Source organism: Hylobates moloch, unplaced genomic scaffold (genome assembly GCF_009828535.3).
Source record: "Hylobates moloch isolate HMO894 unplaced genomic scaffold, HMol_V3 SCAFFOLD_5, whole genome shotgun sequence".
Classification (NCBI taxonomy): domain Eukaryota; kingdom Metazoa; phylum Chordata; class Mammalia; order Primates; family Hylobatidae; genus Hylobates; species Hylobates moloch.
In genome coordinates, this window is record NW_026652280.1 from 116,661,490 (window position 1) to 116,678,990 (window position 17,501).

Sequence of the window (17,501 nt, forward strand, 5' to 3'; positions counted from 1 at the left end):
GAAGGTCTATATGACAATCAGTGATAGTTTCGATGAACGTGAGCTGGAGGAAAGAGTTAAGTAAGTCTAGAGGCAAAGCTTCAGGAAAGAGGAGTAAATGGGAAACCTTCAGAGAAGCAGCAACAATAATCGCTGGCCACAGGCAGGCGTTCGAAGTTTTCTCAGGCCACAAGTGCATGACTCCAAAAAAGCGCGCCGATGTCTTTTAATGCACTGACGGGAGAGAAAAACTTACACTAGCGGCGAGCACAGAAGCAGAAAATTTATGATTGACCCCGGAAACATTTTATTTTGCGTAGGTGTCGGGAGAGCTTTCTTTTGCGATTTGTTCCTTGATCCGGAAGAAAAGATAGCAAATATCACTTGCCATTGGAGTGCATCATAAGGGTTGGGCTTTAGCGAGCCAGTCACCTTGGCAACCGGACGTGACGATCCCGGAAGACGCCCGACCGCGCTTTGCTCCAGCTATCGGCTTCAGTGGGCGGGGCAGCAGAGCCAGACTGACGCAGTCTTCAGCACTGACCAGGCTCTGTTGGGGGCGGTGCCACCAAGGCCACGCCCCCTGCGCCTGCTCCGGCTGAGTCTGGAGAGTTGTCGTAGGCTCTGGGGGCGGAGACTCACGCCGATTCTCTCTGAGCATAGCGCTGTGAGGGCGCAGTCCACCGCCGGAGCCTTCCGGTTTCTGGGTGGTGCGCGACCTCTCCCCGAAGCCTGGGGATACACCCTCTCGAGAGCCCGCTGTCGCCCTCCGTTAAGGTCGAACCCTTCACAGTTGCTGTGGGCAACTCCAGCCCAACATTCCCTCGCTCTGGTTCTCGCCCCATTGAAAACTCGGCCCCACGCTTCCCACTTTCCTGGATGAGGTGTCCCCTTTCTCCCCACTAAAATGTCAAATAACCTACGGAGGGTCTTCCTGAAACCCGCAGAGGAAAATTCAGGCAACGCCTCGCGTTGGTAAGTACCGGTTTCGAATCCTCCCCACGGCTGCCCCTCTGTCCGCCTTAGGGATGTGGAGTCGGCCGTCGTTTCCGGACGCTGTGTAGTTGAGAGGAGTTGGAGCCCGCAGAGTGCGCCACCCAGGCGGGAAGCGCTCGTCTCCGCGGCGCTTTAAGCCCATAGAGCGCTTTTCTCTGGGAAATGTAAAACTTCTTTAGAGCCTGACACAGCCCCCTCCCCGGCTCCGCGGGACTCCAGCGTCTCAAGTTTAATAGGCGGACCGAGTAGATCTCCACGGGAGATGAAAACCAAGATGGCCGACGCTCTTATGTGACTCAAACCTTCTGGAAGATTCTCACGCACACGCAGAAACGCAGCAGTCAGCGCGGATTAGCAAGTGCAGCCCTGGTGGCGCTGGACCTTTAGTGAAAATAGTTACATTTTAATAGTGAGACAGAAAGGGTGTGTGATTGAAGAAAAATGGCTTTAGAATAAGGAGATTGAATATTTAAAATTTCAAGTAATAGCTTGATGTGAAGAGAGAAGTAAGAATGGAGAAATCCTCGTGTAAAGTCAGTGCTTTTGAACAGCGTTTATGAAGTAGGGTGTAATGAAGTGCCATTTCATTGGCTATTTATATGTGGCATGAGGAGAGTCCAGTATTTCTAAGGAAGATATTCTTGTAAAGTTAGAAAATAGATGATCAGTAAGTTAGTTTTTTTTAAATTGTATTACAAGGAAGTGAATTGGAAACAATGTTAGCTAAAGCAGAATATTTTCACTTGTACTCTCACATGGTTAGTAGATTAAGTGATGAGGAAAAAATAGGGTCTGCAGACTCTAATAAGAAAATGAAGAACTGAGATGCAAAACTCGTGGAAGAGGATTTTCGTTTGAAGAAAATCAGGCTACCTGGGGTTAATCTCAACTTTGCTAGTTAGCATTTGTGAGGCCAGGTACCTGTTTCCAGTCTGTAAATAATAGCACTTAGAAATATTTTAAAGATTAGGAGAATGAAATAATGTAAAATACGTCATGTAGGAAAATAGTAAAGCACAATTTAAATGTTAACTATTACTATTATAAGCCTACAACTTTAATTCTGTACAGATTTTAGCCCAGCAGGTAGCTTTCTTTAATTACAAGTAGATAGAAAACTTCATTGCAATAAAGACCGTAAGTAATGGTGATTCCTTAAAAGCAATATTATAAAAGGAAATGGTCACTAATAGTAATGAGCCAAAATTCTATTGAACTGTCAAGATAGAACGATTGTATTTCAAATCATAAAAAGAGCCATTTTTTGGTATACTTCGTTTTTTTCTTTTTTCTTTTTTTTAATTTTGTGGTGGAAGTTTGGGGGACGGGGCGGAGGGTGCCCTGTGTACCTATGAAAAAGTAGAATTACTTTTTAATGATTAATTTCTGCTGCCTTATTTTAGTACCTGAATGCTTAATGACTTCTGATTTAGCTTAATTTATAGAAAATTTGTTTTAGGATTGCGTTTTTAAGTACAAAAAGTAAGATAAACAACCTTACTTTGTGTGTGTGTGTGTGTGTGTGTGTGTGTACCCTTAACTCTGTTATACAATTTCTAATCCTTTTGGGGATTTGGAGATTTTTAAATTACAAATTACATTCATAAGTCATTTTGAGTTCATTAACTCATTGATTTATGCATTGTTTTTAGTATTTTTGAATGTATTTATTTAAATCATTGAGGTTTTACATCATATATTTGGGACATTTACCAGATGACTTTCTGAAGCTTCGACGTTTACTTTGGTTAATGGTTGCATATTTGATTCCCTTCTGTTTTGTAAGTAACAAAACATCCAGATATAATTTTGTAAATATATTAACAGCGTTTGTAGTTTATTGGAAACCTAGTTTTCTTATTTTTCTGGTAACATGTTTGATGGTACTAAATCATTTATTTTTATAACTTAAATGACTATGATTTTCTTATTGTTTGTAGCTTAAATTTTTCCTGTTACTGCTTATTTAAAATTTTTTAGTAGCATAATACCGAATTGTATTTTGTTGTATATTGTTTGAAGTATCTCTAATTCATCAGAACATCACGTGTAAAACCCAAATTTAATCGTAGAGTACAAAGGAAAAATTTGGAAGATATTTGTGATAGTATGCATTTAATTTATATTGATTTGGGTTTTATTGTCAAAGAACAAAGCAGGAGTCAGAACGCTATAGTGGAAAGAACCTTTTAAGTCATAGAGACTTGGGTTCATATCTTAGCTTACCACTTATTATCAATAAAGTTTAAACATTTGATGAAAAAACATTCATTTAGTGCCTACTATCTATGTGATTGACTGTGCTAAATGGGAAGACTGATTAAATAATAGGATATGGGCTGTTGCAGGGAAAACCTTACAGTCATGGTGGAGGAGGAGGAAGGTAGAGTTGATGTAGTAAAGGAAGAGAGTAGAGGAAGGGAGTTGAAAGAAAGATTCCAAGAACAGCTGAGTTGGGAAACATAAGTATCAGCTATCCAGTTAAAGGTGAAAGCAGGATATGCTTATGCAGAGAACTGGTAAATAAAGGATGTGTATGATTTATGATTGATACTTGTTGCTTGATTCTGTACAAGTAGGATAGATAGATAGCTCTTAAGGGTTCTGTTTGCCCTGCTAAGGAGATTAGACTTCATCTATTGGAAATAATTCAGAGTATTTTAAGAAAAAGACTGAGACGGGTGTACATTTTAGGTAACTGTTGGCAGTGTGGATTTGAGGGTGAGTGATCTACATATAATGATCCTATTTCAGTTGTCTTTTCAGAAATTCTGAGGGCCTGAACTAGCTGGTGCAGTACAGTAGGGGTTGGATTCAAAGAAATATAGAAGGGAAAATAGACCGACTTCGTTAATGAATTGGCAGGAAGAAAGGGGAATCAGTTATGATGCCAGTTTTCTGGATGGATATTGGTAAATTAACTGAGATGAGGAACACATCAAGAAAGCAGTCAGATATTTGAATATGAAACTCAGGCTGAGTCAGAGCTGAGACTAGAGATTTGGGAAGCATCACCTTAGAGGTACTATAATGAAAGCCTGTGATTATATATCCTACAATAATAAGAATTAAGACATCATGTGATTGGCCATTGGCAGCTATCTTCCCATAACCATTTGTATTCAAATGGGGAGCTAAACTTAAGTGTTCTCAGCAGGGGGTTTGGTTTGATTGGAATGATGATGCTTCATTGTCAGTTCAGTATGCATTTTGTTGTGTACAGTGTTTCATTATCTTTTGTGATTTGAGTGTGTCTGTGTATGTGTGTGTGAGGGAGAGACAGACACACATACTATACAGTCTAAGTGAAATCTGTCATTAATCTCTCAGTTTATACATTTGAATTTTTTGGACCCTGTTAAAATGGGGTTATGCTAAAGTAAATACAGAAAGTAGATAAGCTTTCTCAAGGGGAGTGTGTAATTCTAAGTAAGTTATTAAATATTTCTAAATCTCCATTTTCTCAAGTATAAAATGGGAATGGCAGTTCATAACTTTCTTGACTGTTTATTAGGATTAGAGTTAGTAACAACTGTTAACATCTATCATGTACGCAATACATGGTACATATTATTGGATAGATAACTATGTTATGTACTTATATATATTATGTTCTGTATGTACATAATGTTATGTCATAGATTGTAAGATAGAAAAGGATTTCCTAGCAGTTGAAAAAAATTTATTTTGCAAAAGTATCTATAAAATGTTCATCAGCCTTCAACATTTTTATTAGTCTATTTCTAATATATGAATGCCTCATATCAATATTAGAATAGTAAAAAATGTCAGAAATTATATAACATTACCAATATGTTCAATGTGCCTTTTTATTAAATTTCTCATTCCCTTTTTTTTTTTTTATTTTTTTGAGACGGAGTCTCGCTCTGTCGCCAGGCTGGAGTGCAGTGGCGTGATCTTGGCTCGCTGCAACCTCCACCTCCTGGGTTCAAGTGATTCTCCTGCCTCAGCCTCCCAAGTAGCTGGGACTACAGGCGTGTGCCACCACGCCCAGCTAATTTTTGTATTTTTAGTAGAGACGGGGTTTCACCATGTTGGCCAGGATGGTCTCGATCTCTTGACCTCGTGATCCGCCCGCCTTGGCCTCCCAAGGTGCTGGGATTACAGGCATTAGCCACCGCACCTGGCCGAATTTCTCATTACATTTTTAAAAGACCTTATCTTACCTTATTCTCAGAGACCAATTGCATGTTTTAATGGAAGATGATAACTGTTACGCTCCCAGGCAGTTATTTCATTTACTTCTCTTAGTAAGCTTTGTTTTCCCCTATTTAACAAATGAAGAAACAGATTCAAAGAGGATAAGTACATTTTCTAGTCAACTTGTAATTATAAGAACCAGAATTAGTAGCCCGTAATCTTTCTAATATGTTCCTCTTTTCTCTTTTAAACTGTTAAACTGTATTATTTTTCAAATGTAGTTTCTCACTTTGAACACCAGCTGGTTTAAAGTAATTAGATGACCATACTAGAAAATGGGATGCAGAATCTGGTTCTAGTTTTAGTTCTGACATTAGCCTGCAGAATATGATCTTTCAGAAAACAGAATCTTTGTAGGATTTTAATTATTTAATCTCTTCAATGGAAGGCTCCTTCTAGATATGAAAAACTGTATATTGATAGGAGTACGAATTTCATCCTGAGTTATTCTTAGCATTCTGCAGGTTCATTTTTAGAACTCATTACATTTTGTTGCCAAGAAATCATGGATTTTTTAAAAAATCATAGCTTGTAGGATTCAATTCAGCTAACATTATTGTGTGCATTTTCCAGTTTCTGAATTAGATGCAGAGTATATAGATATGAATAGGATAATCTACCCTGCAGGAATTTATGGTCTGTGGTAGATTATGTGACTCTCACTGATACACTGACATGGAAGAAGCTTAATTTTTCTTCCTTTTTTAAAATTTTTTGGAGGAGAAGTAGAGGAAAAGAGAGGGAAAAATTTAGTGATCAGATTGCAAAATAGCTCACACAATACAGTTTTTTTATAAAGCAGAAATATAGACGTCATATAAAATACTATGCTTGATATCGGAAGGATATTTGCAAAATAAATTATAAAGCCTCTCACCTTAAGGAGTTTCAGTCTTATTGAATGAAACAATACTTTACTCATTTTAAAAAATTAGCTAGTAGATTAAAGTCAATAAAGAAAGCATTGTATAATTTCCAACATTAATAGCACCAGTGGGAGTGCATTCGGGATTCCAAGTTGGAAGAAATTAAGCTGGAGTGACTGGCAGATATTTTATGGAAAAGATGGAATTGGAAACTAGTTTTATATTGTTGGTGAAGAAAAATAATAATACTTTGAGTAAATAATGTAACGTACATGGCATATTCCAGAATAGCAGAGATCTCTCTGGTAAGAGCAGAGATTCACATTGAGAAGTTGTGGGTAGTACTGTTGTAGAGATTGGTTGGAGCTAGATTGTAGATGATTTTCGTGTCCAGCTGAATTGGCAATGATGAATACTAAAACTTTGAACAGGAGGTAACAGAATGAAAACAATTTTAGTCTGCCAGAGATACATAATAGTCAATAGTGGCTGCAATCAGAAAAACTAAACATCAGCAAAATACTGTAGGGATGAGAATGATGAGTGCTAGACACATCTGATGAGGATCTCATGTAGATGGTGGAAGTCACAATGATGAAGAAAGAAAAGACGGATGAAATGGGTTAAAAAGAAAACCTTATAGACTTGATGATTCAGTATGCATTTATTAAATGTTTACCTTTGTAAGCACATATGCAAGGTTCTGTGGATGGATTTAAAGTAAATAAGAATGAAGATAAAGACAAATCAGCAATGACTAGGTGATTTAAAACCTATATCATGTGGAAAATATTGGTGCTGCCATATGATTGAATGGTAGGATAGTCTACTAGTTTTCAATAGAGAGTAATTTTAACTTCGTAGATTTAAAGCGATAGTATTAAAATGTTTGGTAAGACATCACAAATATGGAACTGATGTCAATTCCAGTAGGGGACAGGAATAAAAGGATATAACTATGGGAGTCATTATTCCAAAGAAGATAGTTGAAAATAGTTGAAGCCATGAGAATTGTTGCAGTCTTTTTTTTTTTTTTTTTGAGACTGAGTCTTACTCTGTCGCCCAGGCTGGAGTGCAGTGGCGCGATCTCAGCTCACTGCAAGCTCCGCCTCCTCCTCAGTCCATTCGCCTGCCTCAGCCTCCTGAGTAGCTGGGACTACAGGTGCTCACCACCACGCCCGGCTAATTTTTTTTTTTTTTTTGTATTTTTAGTAGAGACGGGGTTTCACTGTGTTAGCCAGGATGGTCTCGATCTCCTGACCTCATGATCCACCCGCCCAACCTCATGATAATCCTGCCCAAAGTGCTGGGATTACAGGCGTGAGCCACCGCGCCCGGCGAATTGTTGCAGTCTTTAAGGAAGAATGTCTTGAAGGAGAAAAGCAGAGTAAAGAAATGTGGGATAGTTACAGGAGAATGCTTAGAATGCAGAAAATGAGTAAGGGAGCATTAGGAAAGTCAAGAGAAACAGAAGTTGTACACAGTGGAAACTATGATAGGTAAGAGGATCAATATGGAGGGATAATTAGTTGCAACAGAGAGTACCTAGGGAATGAAGATAAAGACAAATTTAACTGTGAGAACATATTTGGTAATCTTTGAGAATGAAGTTTTAGTAGAATAATAGGAAAGAAAATAGACTGCAGAAGAAAGTAGGCTTCAAGATAACTTTCTGGCATATCACTTAATTGCAGCTTGTTAACACCATCTACCAACTTCCTGTCACTGAACTTGGCACTTAGTTCACCATCTAGCTCACCATCTTCCCTCATGTGATTTCAGTATCCATACAGATAATCTCTTTGTCATCTCGTCTTTATTAGAGATCTTTTGCCTCAGTGATCTTATTCTGTGTTCTGTTGCACCTATCTACTTTTGTAGTCCTTATTATTAGATGAAATTGCTGCATCTACAAAATTGTTTCACACATCCTGTTTTCTAAATGCTAGTTCCTGTATTTCTAGCTGACTTGTTTAACTGTTCCTACTGTAAGTGTTAACCTTATCTGGCCCTACAGTTCAATAATCTCTTTATTTTATCCCTATACTTTAGCCTTTTATTCTCTCATTTTCTTCCTATCCAGTTTAGACTCTGTTTCATTTTAATAATTCTTATCAATACCTTAAATTCTTTTGCTCTTCTTTGATTTTTTTCTTGCACCTTCCTGATGCCACCCCAACCCTGGATGAACTCAATATGCTTTCTCCTTGTCTGTGCTTGGTGTGACAAGGAAAATCTCGAGTACAGATTAGTACCACTATAAGTTCATAACCACTACCTGTCTCCCCATGCCATCAACACATCCTGGCAACTGTAATATCTTCTGTGGTCAGTTTACTTCTCCACGAAGACTGTATCAAATCTTTGATTCTCCTCAAATCTTTCCATATTTTTGCTCTTACTTTTAGCAGATGATGTCGTGTGATTTTTCATAAAGAAAATAAAACCCTGTAAATGAGAATTACCTCAGCCTTCTAACCCCAAAGTTGTATGCTTACCTGAAAATGCACCTAACCTCTCTCCTCCGGTGTTGCAGTGGAAGGAGATAGGTCTCCAGCTCTCTTTAAGATTCAGTCCCTCCACCTGTCTCTCTGGTTTCCATTTCCTACCTCCTTCTCACTGTGTATCCCTTTTGTTCCTTCATTACCAGCTTCTTCCCTTAACTGGCTCACTTGAGTATTTACGTATGTTCTGGTTAACCTAACCTTAAACAAAGAAAAAGGAAAGATCCCTTCTTTGATTCCATTTATTCCTGTAGCTTCCTGCCAGTCTTTCTCTTCCCCTTGACAGTCAAAGTTTAAGAAGAGTTGTCTACTTGCTTTCTTCATATCTACTCCTCAGCAACTTCTTTCCCCTACCACACTGCTCTTATTAAAGCCATCAATGATCTTCACAGCACTATTTTCAGTGTACATTTTTAATCCTCAGCCTATTTGCATCTCAGAAACTTTTAGTATAGTTGCCCAAAGTTTTCATAAAATCTTCTGTTCCTTTGGCTTAACATTGCATCAGAAGCAATGGTTTTCTTCCTATGACTCTAAGAATAATGGAAGGCCACTGCAATGTTTTAAGCAGAGAAAGATCAGTTTTAGTGTGCTGAGTAAATTGAAAGGTAGAAGATATGATTGAAGAAAAAAATCAGTCATGAACCTATTGTAGTATTCTAAGCCAGAGATGATGTTTGCTTGGAGTAGAGTGGTAACAGTTGGTTTGGAGAGAATTGAACAGATGAAAGGAAATTTAGGAGACAATATCAACAGGGTTTTGTGATCACTGAATATAAGGAATAAGAAAGGAGGATTTACCTATTCTGACTTAAGGCACCTAAGGTAGATGAGATGCTATTCAGCAAAGAAAACCCTGCAGAAGATGGAATTTGGGGGATTAGGATGGGCAGAGATCTGCTGGCCATGTTGAATTTTAGGAATGTTTGAGATTCTGAATGAAAATGTTAAAAGGGAATTTGGATGTATAAGCCTAAATTTCAAAGAAGCCACAGATAGAAATATTGAAGTTGTTGATGTGTAAGTGATAATTTAATTGAAGTTATGCATTGAGAAGAAAGCATCTAATGAAAGAGTACAGAATAGGAAGAGAAGGATTCTTTCTTTTTTTTTTTTTTTTTTTTTTTTTTTTTGAGACGGAGTCTTGCTCCGTCGCCCAGGCTGGAGTGCAGTGGCGCAATCTCGGCTCACTGCAAGCTCCGCCTCCCGGGTTCACGCCGTTCTCCTGCCTCAGCCTCTCCGAGTAGCTGGGACTACAGGCGCCCACCACCACGCCCGGCTAATTTTTTTGTATTTTTAGTAGAGACGGGGTTTCACCGTGGTCTTGATCTCCTGACCTCGTGATCCGCCCGCCTCGGCCTCCCAAAGTGCTGGGATTACAAGCGTGAGCCACCACGCCCGGCGAGAAGGATTCTTTCTAAGCTTTGGTAAACTCCCAACATTTGAAAGTTGATTCAAAAGTATGAGTTGGCAAAGAAGATTGAGGAGCCACTACAGAGGCTACTGTTACTCTTTTGATTTTTAAAAATCAATTAAAATATAAGAATCCACAAAAACAGAGTGGGCCAGATTAGGCCCACAGGCTACAGCTTACTGACCCTTTTTTCCTAATGAGCCTGGTGCTTAACTTAAAACAGACACTTGGTAAATTTTTGTGTAATGACTTAATATTGAATATGTTTTTATCCAGGTCAAATGTGCTTTTCTTGTGGTACAGGGAGGTAATAAAGGTAGATTTTTCCTCTTAAAGCCCTGAAAGCAAGAATTCATCCTTTTCTTTGGGGTTATTCTCTTTAGAAGTTAACTTGTAATGTATTAAAAGTCAGTGTATGACCAGCCTGGACAACATAGCAAAACTTTGCCTCTATAAAAAATACAAAAATTAGCCGGGTTTGGTGGCGTGCATCTGTAATCTCAGCTACTTGAGAAGCTGAGGTAGAAGGATAGCTTGAGCCCAGGAGGTGGAGATTGCAGTGAGCCGAGATTGTACACCTACACTCCAGTCTGGATGACAGAGCCGGGCCCTGTCTCAACAGCAACAATAACAAAAGGTCAATGTAATATTTTGACCCACTCTCATGTGTCCAAAAGACTTTTAAATTTTTGTAAGGATATAATAATGTTATTCGGGCTGCAGAAAGGTAAACCAAATTTCCACGGATACACAGAATTTTGGGTATTGATTTTTATTAATACCTGAGAGTTTTAAAAACATACCTTTATGCTTTTGAGAATCCTAATTATTATTATTTGCCCTTGAACTTTTGTATTTATTTGATCTTAGTTATCTAAGACTATGCTAGGTCTATGGGATATGGACACTGCACTCATATTGCTAGAATTTAACATGAGAGACAATCTATAGATAAACAAACATATTAATATATGATGACAATCTATGATACATACCATGAAGGAAGCTAACAAGCATAATGTTATGGATTAATTATCAAGGAAGGACAAGGATAAAGTGGTCAGAAAATGTATCTCTTGAGAAATACCGTTTATGCCAAGACTTGAGCTATGTGAAGAGTTGAGTTGGGTGAGGAGTACCTAGGTAGAGTGATAGTATGTGTGACATGAAAGCTCAATATTTCCCAGGAGCTGAAAGATGTTTTAGATATAAATAAGGTAAGGTATTTACATTCAAGTAATCTCTAAATAACTAATTATGCAAACAGAGATTAGTATATATTGATTTTTCTTAAGATTAGACAGTCTATACTAAGAAATAATTCAAGGCATGGGTCAGAATTGATTCAGTTAAAATTGATTTCCAGTCTGTTCCACATTGATTGAAAACCACTCACCTGAAATTGCAGTGATTTTATATGTATAGGTTGATAGGTGATTGACAATTGACTAATATAAATAATTGCTATACCAGGGACTATGTAGCACTAAACCTCAAATGTGCTGAAACGGTAATCAGAAGAAAATGATTCCTATGTAAACAGTTCAGTGAAATCTATAGTACAAAAATGTGGCAAACTAAGGTAACACCATGAGAGATAGCTTAGGCAAAAGAAGAATGGCTGGCAGAACTTGTGAGTTATTGAAGGAAGAAGACAGAACAGATTGAGGGGAAAAAGAGAGAAATGGAATAAGAGTAAGGGGAGAGGGAATGAGAATCTTCAGTTAGAGTAGAGGAGGAGGACAAAAGGAAGGAATTCAGGGAAAGGGAGAAGGGAGGATGCTAATATTTTAAGAGGAGCTTACTTTACTAGCATAATTTTATATAGGGCAAAACCTTAGAAATGTCTACTTTTAGTCTTAGGAATAAATGTTATTATCTCATACCCATTGCCTAATCATATAAGGAGTTGACTATATCATTATCTCTTCTACTTCAAAATAATTTGTTTTGCAGTCTTTCACTTTAAAAACTCAAAATGGAAAATTATATACTTTATATTTTAATACTTAAAAATATTTACAAATATTTATTTTTAAATAAAATGTATATACCATGTAGTATGTTGTATTTATTTACTCAATGTTCTTTTAAGTGTTTCAGGCTGCATGTACCAAGTAGTTCAGACGATTGGCTCGGATGGAAAAAATCTTCTGCAATTACTTCCAATTCCTAAGTCTTCTGGAAATCTTATACCACTAGTTCAATCTTCAGTCATGTCTGATGCTTTGAAAGGGAATACAGGAAAACCAGTTCAAGTTACTTTTCAGACTCAGATTTCCAGCTCTTCCACAAGTGCATCAGTTCAATTGCCCATTTTTCAGCCAGCCAGTTCTTCAAACTATTTTCTTACAAGAACAGTAGATACATCAGAAAAAGGTAGAGTTACTTCTGTGGGAACTGGAAATTTTTCTTCATCAGTTTCTAAAGTTCAGAGTCATGGTGTGAAAATTGATGGACTCACCATGCAAACATTTGCTGTTCCTCCCTCAACACAAAAAGACTCATCTTTTATTGTAGTTAATACCCAGAGTCTTCCAGTGACTGTGAAGTCTCCAGTTTTGCCTTCTGGGCATCATTTACAGATTCCAGCCCATGCTGAAGTGAAATCTGTACCAGCGTCATCATTGCCTCCTTCAGTGCAGCAAAAGATACTTGCAACTGCCACCACCAGTACCTCAGGAATGGTTGAGGCCTCCCAAATGCCAACCGTTATTTATGTATCTCCTGTAAATACAGTGAAAAATGTAGTTACCAAGAACTTTCAAAACATTTACCCAAAACCTGTTACAGAAATAGCAAAGCCGGTAATACTAAATACCACACAAATTCCAAAGAATGTTGCTACAGAGACACAATTGAAAGGTGGTCAGCATTCTCAAGCTGCTCCAGTGAAATGGATTTTCCAAGATAATCTACAGCCTTTTACGCCATCTCTTGTTCCTGTTAAGTCTTCAAATAATGTGGCTTCAAAGATTTTAAAAACTTTTGTAGATAGGAAAAATTTGGGAGATAATACTATAAATATGCCACCATTGAGTACCATCGATCCTAGTGGGACGCGATCCAAAAATATGCCTATTAAAGATAATGCTTTGGTTATGTTTAATGGGAAAGTCTATCTGTTGGCTAAAAAGGGGACAGATGTTCTGCCATCACAAATTGACCAACAGAATTCTGTTTCTCCTGATACTCCAGTAAGAAAAGACACGTTACAGACAGTGAGTTCAAGTCCAGTCACAGAAATATCCAGAGAGGTTGTAAATATTGTTTTGGCTAAAAGTAAATCTTCCCAGATGGAGACAAAATCACTTTCCAATACCCAGCTTGCTTCCATGGCCAATCTAAGGGCAGAGAAGAATAAAGTGGAGAAACCATCTCCTTCTACCACAAATCCACATATGAACCAATCCAGTAACTACTTAAAACAGAGTAAGACTTTATTCACAAATCCAATCTTTCCAGTTGGATTTAGTACAGGACACAATGCCCCCAGAAAAGTAACAACCGTCATTTATGCTAGAAAAGGAAATGTCCTCCAGAGCATAGAGAAAATAAGTTCCTCTGTTGATGCAACAACTGTTACTTCACAACAGTGTGTTTTCAGAGACCAAGAACCAAAGGTAATTTTCCCATGTCAGGGTGCTCTTTTTATATATCTATGTAGAAAAGTTTGTTTTCTTAATTCTCAAAGTTACCTATGATAACCTCTTTCCCCCACTGCCAACCCCATCACAGACTATACACATATGAGTATTCAAGTCAAAACTTCCATCTGAGCAAATTTGAGGAGGAGTACAATTGGGTACAATCTTGTACAAAGGAGTACAATCTTTCTCTTGAATCACTTGGCATGCCAAATCTTTAAAACAAAAAGTTCACAGAGCAAAAAGGTTTAGAAGAGTTGGGGAAGGATAATGTGAATTCAAAGCTTAGTAAAAATATGTGAGTATATGTATATACATACATGTATGTATGTATGTTCATATATAATAGCCTTTTTAGTATATGAGGAGATCAATATGCATGTAAAAAAGTTGGTTTGGGGGTTTTGTGGGGTTTTTTATGGTGGTGGTGGTATACCATGGAAAAGGTGAGATAGGGCTAATCAATACCTTTCAGTAGTTTGTGGAAATAAGATTTTATTAGCATCTTTGATGGGTTGATTTTTTGGGGGGAGACAAATTTCATTTTCCTTTTTATTAGCTGTTTGTGACTCCTCAGCCAGTTACCCAACATGCCTACATAGTTACCTTTATGTTTGACTTAAGGTTTGTCTGTCTGTGTGCTTACTACATATTTGTACCCACCTTTTCCCTGCTTACTTAGAGGTCTACTCAATAATGTCAGCATTTCTCCCCTTCAGTACAGAATTCATTGAACTCTGGAGATGTAAGGAGGTAAATTCTGATTGTTAATACAAGATCGATTAAAGGCATGTGTGACTTTTCCAGAAGACTACAATTTCTAAATAATGTCATATATGTTATTTTAACGTTGTCATTAGTCGTATTCTCATTTTAGTTGTTTTAGAATTGACTACTTATTACCTTTCTAGTGCAACAAATTAATTGAGAAATTGTAGGGGGGAATATTTTAAGTTCGTACTCCCTTATATTCAGTTTTTTGAGTGTGGGTGATAAGGCAAGGATAATACCAACCAATCATAAAGCATGATATGTTCTTTTATGTAAGATGAAATAATCACTTAGTTGCTTAATAAAGTAACTTGAATAATTAGCAGTATTGCTTGTGTGTTTTCTTTTCCTAATTCCAGATCCATAATGAGATGGCATCAACATCAGATAAAGGTGCCCAAGGAAGAAATGACAAGAGAGATTCTCAAGGAAGAAGTAATAAGGCATTACATCTGAAGAGTGATGCTGAATTTAAAAAGATATTTGGCCTTACTAAAGATTTGAGAGTGTGCCTTACTCGAATTCCTGACCATTTGACCTCTGGAGAAGGTTTCCATTCCTTTAGCAGTTTGGTAAAGAGTGGTACTTACAAAGAGACAGAGTTTATGGTGAAGGAAGGAGAGAGAAAACAGGTAGGTAATACATTTTAATGTGCTCTTCATAAGTACTACAAATGATCCATGAATATTACTTTTCTTGATTTGGTATTAACCCTTGTGCATTAGTATAAATGATGGTTGTTACTGGTTTTGCAAATATATAATACCAAAACGATATTTAAAACAACCAGGCCCCAGCATTTTGGAAGGCTGAGGCGGGTGGATCACCTGAGGTCAGGAATACAAGACCAGCCTGACGAACATGATGAAACCCCGTCTCTACTAAAAATACAAAAATTAGCTGGGCCTGGTGGCGGGCACCTGTAATTCCAGCTATTCAGGAGGCCGAGGCAGGAGAATCACTTGAACCCGGGAGGTGGAGGTTGTAGTGAGCCGAGATCACACCATTGCACTCCAGCCCAGGCGACAGGGCAGGACTCCATCTCAAACAACAACAACAACAAAAGAACCAGGCCGGGCGTAGTGGCTCACGCCTGTAATCCCAGCACTTTGGGAGGCCGAGGTGGGCGGATCACGAGGTCAAGAGATGGAGACCATCTTGGCCAACGTGGTGAAACCCCGTCTCTACTAAAAATACAAAAAATTAGCTAGGCGAAGTAGCACGCACCTGTAGTCCCAACTACTTGGGAAGCTGAGGGCAGGAGAATCGCTTGAACCCGGAAGGCAGAGGTTGCGGTGAGCTGAGATCGCACCACTGCACTCCAGTCTGGCAACAGAATGAACCTCCGTCTCAAAAAAAAAAAAATTATTTTTATATATATATATATATATAAAAACACACACACACGTGCGCGTGCACAGGTAAAAATGCATCCAGTTAAAGATGTGTTTTAATTGTTTTTATTCACCTACTACATTTTTTTCCCATTATAAGAAAATGGCCATAGCTTTTTAACTAGTCATTCTACTTTGAGGACTCTATCTAAAGGAAATAATTCAAATGTAGTAGAAGATATAAGCATGCATATGTTCTTAATAATAAACTTTTAAGCAACTTATATAGCTAATAATGATAGAAAGAAATGTCTATAACTTTGCCTACTGTTATACTTTGATGTATGAATATGTCATTATGTAATATTCTGAACTTTAGATCAGAGACAAGTAACCTTTTCGAATGAAAATCCTCCACATGTGCCTGCTGTGCAAAGGAAAAGAAACTAAATCAATTTTGTATCTCAGGCACTTTACAAGTGCTATTATATTTCTGTGGTGAGTCAGTATGGCTTCTAATACTTGAGCAAGAAAATGTGAATTAGGCAATTTCTTCTTATGGAATATGATTAAGACATTTTGGTACCATACAGTGGGAAATATTTCTTTCTTGCTGTAGTTGTCTTCCATAAATTTTGTTAATTGTAATAGCTAAATATTTGTTTCTGCAGACGTTGTTAAATTTGATAGTACTCGGTGCATTTAGCAGTAACATTTTGTTTTTGTTTTGGAATGTTATTCAATATTGCAGCAGAATTTTGATAAGAAAAGAAAAGCAAAAACTATTAAGAAGATGGATCACATAAAGAAGAGAAAAACAGAGAATGCTTATAACGCAATCATAAATGGGGAAGCTAATGTCACCAGTTCCCAACCCCTAGGCAGTATTGTACCAACTTCAGATGTGTCACAACATAACATTCTCACGAGTCATAGTAAAACCAGACAAGAAAAGAGAGCTGAGATGGAATATTATACCCATGAGAAGCAAGAGAAAGGCACATTGAATTCAAATGCAGCTTATGAACAAAGTCATTTCTTCAATAATAATTATACCGAAGATATTTTCCCAGTGACACCACCGGAGTTAGAAGAAACTATTCGAGATGAAAAAATAAGAAGACTTAAGAAGGTGCTGAGAGAGAAAGAAGCAGCTCTTGAAGAAATGCGTAAGAAGATGCACCAAAAATAAAATCTCCTGTAAAGACTTCAGTGAAATAGCTGTTTTTTAAAATATACTTCTGCATTAATAAGTTAATTGTAGATGTGTTCTGAAAGTGTCTTTGAATATGAAACTTGTTTTTTCATCAATTGATTATAGAACTTTAAGGAATACAGAAAAGGTTGATTCACATATGACTTGTGAATAATTTACATGCGGTATCTATACCTTTGTCTTAGATACCTTTTTTTGGAAGGATAAATTTTATATTTTTCTATTATTTTAACTAGAATTCTCAAAGTTTGAATATTTGGGCAGGGTTTTTGTTATTGTTTGTATCTTTACCTAAATTGCTCAGGCATTATTCCAGCAGTAGATAATGACTGTATTACTGAAATTTTACAATCCAAGAGAGGAAATCAGCTCCAAACTTAGCTTTTCCAGTGGATTTGTATATGTACTTGCTTTATCTCTTTACCCTTAAAATGATGATACCTTGTATTCACCATTTTTTTTTTAATGTCATGAAATAATACGTATTATGGCAACATTATTTAAACATTCAAACATTTCTCAAGAATGAACAACATTTGTAACTTTACCATGT

General features: G+C 37.4%; 1 protein-coding gene across 4 annotated transcripts; it reads left to right on the plus strand.

The window, feature by feature from the left end:
* Nucleotides 1–611: 611 nt before the first annotated feature.
* Nucleotides 612–16,939, plus strand: LRIF1 (ligand dependent nuclear receptor interacting factor 1). Of its 4 annotated transcripts, none has more exons than XM_032155044.2 (4): nucleotides 612–954; nucleotides 12,076–13,603; nucleotides 14,758–15,030; nucleotides 16,484–16,939. In XM_032155044.2, the coding sequence occupies exons 1-4, from the start codon at nucleotides 887–889 to the stop codon at nucleotides 16,922–16,924; spliced, it is 2,310 nt and encodes a 769-aa protein (XP_032010935.1). In that variant the 5' UTR covers nucleotides 612–886; the 3' UTR covers nucleotides 16,925–16,939. The 4 variants fall into 4 exon arrangements, with proteins under 4 accessions (XP_032010935.1, XP_058295458.1, XP_058295459.1 ...); XM_058439475.1 differs by having other exon boundaries at nucleotides 16,487–16,939; XM_058439476.1 differs by having other exon boundaries at nucleotides 12,084–13,603.
* Nucleotides 16,940–17,501: the final 562 nt, after the last annotated feature.

Coding starts and splice junctions, on each gene's coding strand:
- LRIF1 (XM_032155044.2), top strand. CDS start 887: ATGTCAAATAACCTACGGAGGGTCTTCCTGAAACCCGCAGAGGAAAAT. Junction 955..12,075: donor TCAGGCAACGCCTCGCGTTG/GTAAGTACCGGT, acceptor TGTTCTTTTAAG/TGTTTCAGGCTGCATGTACC. Junction 15,031..16,483: donor AGGAAGGAGAGAGAAAACAG/GTAGGTAATACA, acceptor TCAATATTGCAG/CAGAATTTTGATAAGAAAAG.